At 42.0% G+C, this 2696-nt stretch overlaps 1 protein-coding gene across 1 annotated transcript; it reads left to right on the plus strand.

Annotated features, from left to right (window-relative positions):
- The first annotated feature begins 1466 nt into the window (after nucleotides 1-1466).
- Nucleotides 1467-2264, plus strand: LOC123862053 (translocon-associated protein subunit gamma-like). Its single transcript, XM_045901705.2, has 2 exons — nucleotides 1467-1679; nucleotides 1857-2264. The coding sequence occupies exons 1-2, from the start codon at nucleotides 1467-1469 to the stop codon at nucleotides 2262-2264; spliced, it is 621 nt and encodes a 206-aa protein (XP_045757661.2).
- Nucleotides 2265-2696: the final 432 nt, after the last annotated feature.

Consider the following 2696-nt stretch of genomic DNA (forward strand, 5'->3'; position numbering starts at 1 on the left):
CTGTAGAGCTCTTAGTACAAAACAATTCCCTCAAAACCCCTGCACTAAGAGACTTGACCAAACTCTAGCATGGCTTTTCACAGCATAAGGCTATGTCCCTAGGATGGCTCCCCAACCCCACCACCCCAAACCCACCTGCTGGAGCCCCCTCTGTAGAATTCACCTTACACCTGTTGTACAACCAGGCTGTTTTCTCCATTTCCATACTTTGCATACACAATGAGCCTTTCTTTTTTTTTTTTTTTTTAAGATTTTATTTATTTATTTGACAGAGAGAGACACAGCGAGAGAGGGAACACAAGCAGGGGGAGTGGGAGAGGGAGAAGCAGGCTCTCCGCTGAGCAGGGAGCCCGGATGTGGGGCTCGATCCCAGGACCCTGGGATCATGACCTGAGCCGAAGGCAGACGCTTAACGACTGAGCCACCCAGGCGCCCCACACAATGAGCCTTTCAATTATAATTTATAGAGAAGTAACAACTCCTTGTTCACCGATTCTACATCATCCTAACTTGACTCCTTTCACATCTAGATGTTCCACACACCTAATAATTTGCACACCAATTGTGTTATCCAGTTTATATGCCTCATACCCATTGTGAACCATCACATTTCCAGCCATTGTACGCTGTCTTTTAGCTGTTTGAAGATCCACTTCCGCTTCTTGGACATCAACTTTCACTTTCAGCACCTGTGCTATGTTGATTCAAAACCACTGTCTGAATACCAATTGTGCAGCAACCAATGTCTGCATCTTGCACACCTGCTGCCATTCAGATATCAGTCTTGCATTCCCACTGTGTGTGATTCAATAGTCACTTCTTTTTCATTCATCTGCACCATCCAACATACACTTCATGCACACCCATGTTGGTGCCATTCAACCTTCTTTACCTTGTGCACCCATTGTACTCACTGCAATTTCCCTTTGATGCCCACCTCTGTGCTATTCAACTTATATTCAGCCAGGCTGTGCCATTGACTTCCAATTCCTGTTCATCAACAATTTCCCAACTAAATACCATGCCCCTCAAACTTGTTTGTGATTCAACCACTCTATGCAGAACCACTCTGTATCATTCAGGTATCACTCCTTGCATGCCCAACATGTACTATTAAACTTGACTCCTTGCACATCCAGTGGGTTCCATTTTCTCTAATGCTATTCAATGTATATCTATTGCCCAGCAAAACTATACTATAAAATTAAGCCAGTACCATATACAGTTGACCCTTGAACAATTTGGCTCAGGATTCCTGGCTCCCACACAGTTGAAAATCCCAATATAACTTTTGATTCCCTAACTACTAATACCTATTGATCAGAAGACTTACAAAATAACATAAATAGTTGTTTAACACATATTTTGTATGTTATATGTATTATATACTGTATTCTACAATAAGTAAAGAAAAGAAAATGTTATTAAAATCATAAGAGCTTCCAGGCTTGTGGCTCAACTCCACCATGGCTTCCAAAAGCGATTCCAAGCAGCAGTCCAAGGAGGACCTGCTCCTGCAGGATTTGGCCAAGTCCTTCGTGTTCTTTGGGAATACCTTCATCATGTCTGCCATCCCTGGCCAGTTATCTTGGCGAATATGGCATATGGATCTTATTCAGTCTGCTGTTCTCTATAGTGTGATGATCCTAGTAAGCACTTATTTGGTAGCCTTTGCATACAAAAGTGTGAAATTTGGGGTGGCTCAGATGGTTAAGCGTCTGCCTTCGGCTCAGGTCATGATCCCAGGGTCCTGGGATCGAGTCCCGCATCAGGCTCCCTGCTAGGCGGGGAGCCTGCTTCTCTCCCTCTGCCTCTGCCTCTCTCTCTCTCTCTGACTTTCATGAATAATAAAAATAAAAAGTGTGAAATTTGTTCTCAAACACGAAGTAGCACAGAAGAGGAAGGATGCTGTTTCCAAAGAAGGGACTCAAAAACTTTCTGAAGCTGATAAAAGAAAGATGTCTCAAAAGAAAAAAGATGAAAGAATCTTGTGGAAGAAGAACAAAGCTGTCAGTTACAAAGCTACAACATTTTCCATCCTTTATAACAACATCCTATTCCTGATCTTGGTCATTGTTGCTTCCTTCTTTATATTGATGAACTTCAACCCCACAGTGGACTATATTTTGTCCATAACTGTTTCATCAGGGCTCATTGCCCCCCTGTCTACTGACTCCAAATGGGCCATGTCAACTTTGCCTCCTTGGATTTGTAATTATTTGTGGATTGTGGTATATGGAAAAGTAGCATGGTGGTCAGGGTGAGAGACACACAAACTGTTTTTATTTTTTTAATTATTTTTAAAATTTAAACTCAATTAGCCAACGTATTATTAACATCATTAGTTTCAGATGTAGAGTTCAATAATTCATCAGTTGCATATAACACCCAGTGCTCATCACATCACATGCCCTCCTTAATGCCCATAACCCAATTACCTCAGCCCCCCCCCACTGCCCCTCCAGCAAACCTCAGTTTGTTTCCTATAGTTAAGAGTCTCTCACGGTTTGTCTCCCTCTCTGATGACTTCCCATTCAGTTTTCCCTCCCTTACCCTCTGATCCTCTGTGCTGTTTCTTATATTCTACATATAAGTGAAAATATATGATAATTGTCTCTCTCTGATTGACTTATTTTGCTTAGCATAATATCCTCGAGTTCCATCCATGTCGATGTAAATGGTAAATATTCATCCGT

This window comes from Mirounga angustirostris, unplaced genomic scaffold (assembly GCF_029215605.1).
Source record: "Mirounga angustirostris isolate CCGP_5_RB_7025 unplaced genomic scaffold, mMirAng1.0.hap1 SCAF_9, whole genome shotgun sequence".
In the NCBI taxonomy this organism is placed as follows: Eukaryota; Metazoa; Chordata; class Mammalia; order Carnivora; family Phocidae; genus Mirounga; species Mirounga angustirostris.

What these genes read in the sequence shown, in the direction of transcription:
- LOC123862053 (XM_045901705.2), top strand. Translation starts at nt 1,467, where the DNA reads ATGGCTTCCAAAAGCGATTCCAAGCAGCAGTCCAAGGAGGACCTGCTC. An exon ending in ATTTGGTAGCCTTTGCATAC is followed by an intron (nt 1,680 to 1,856) that starts AAAAGTGTGAAA and finishes ATAATAAAAATA; the next exon opens with AAAAGTGTGAAATTTGTTCT.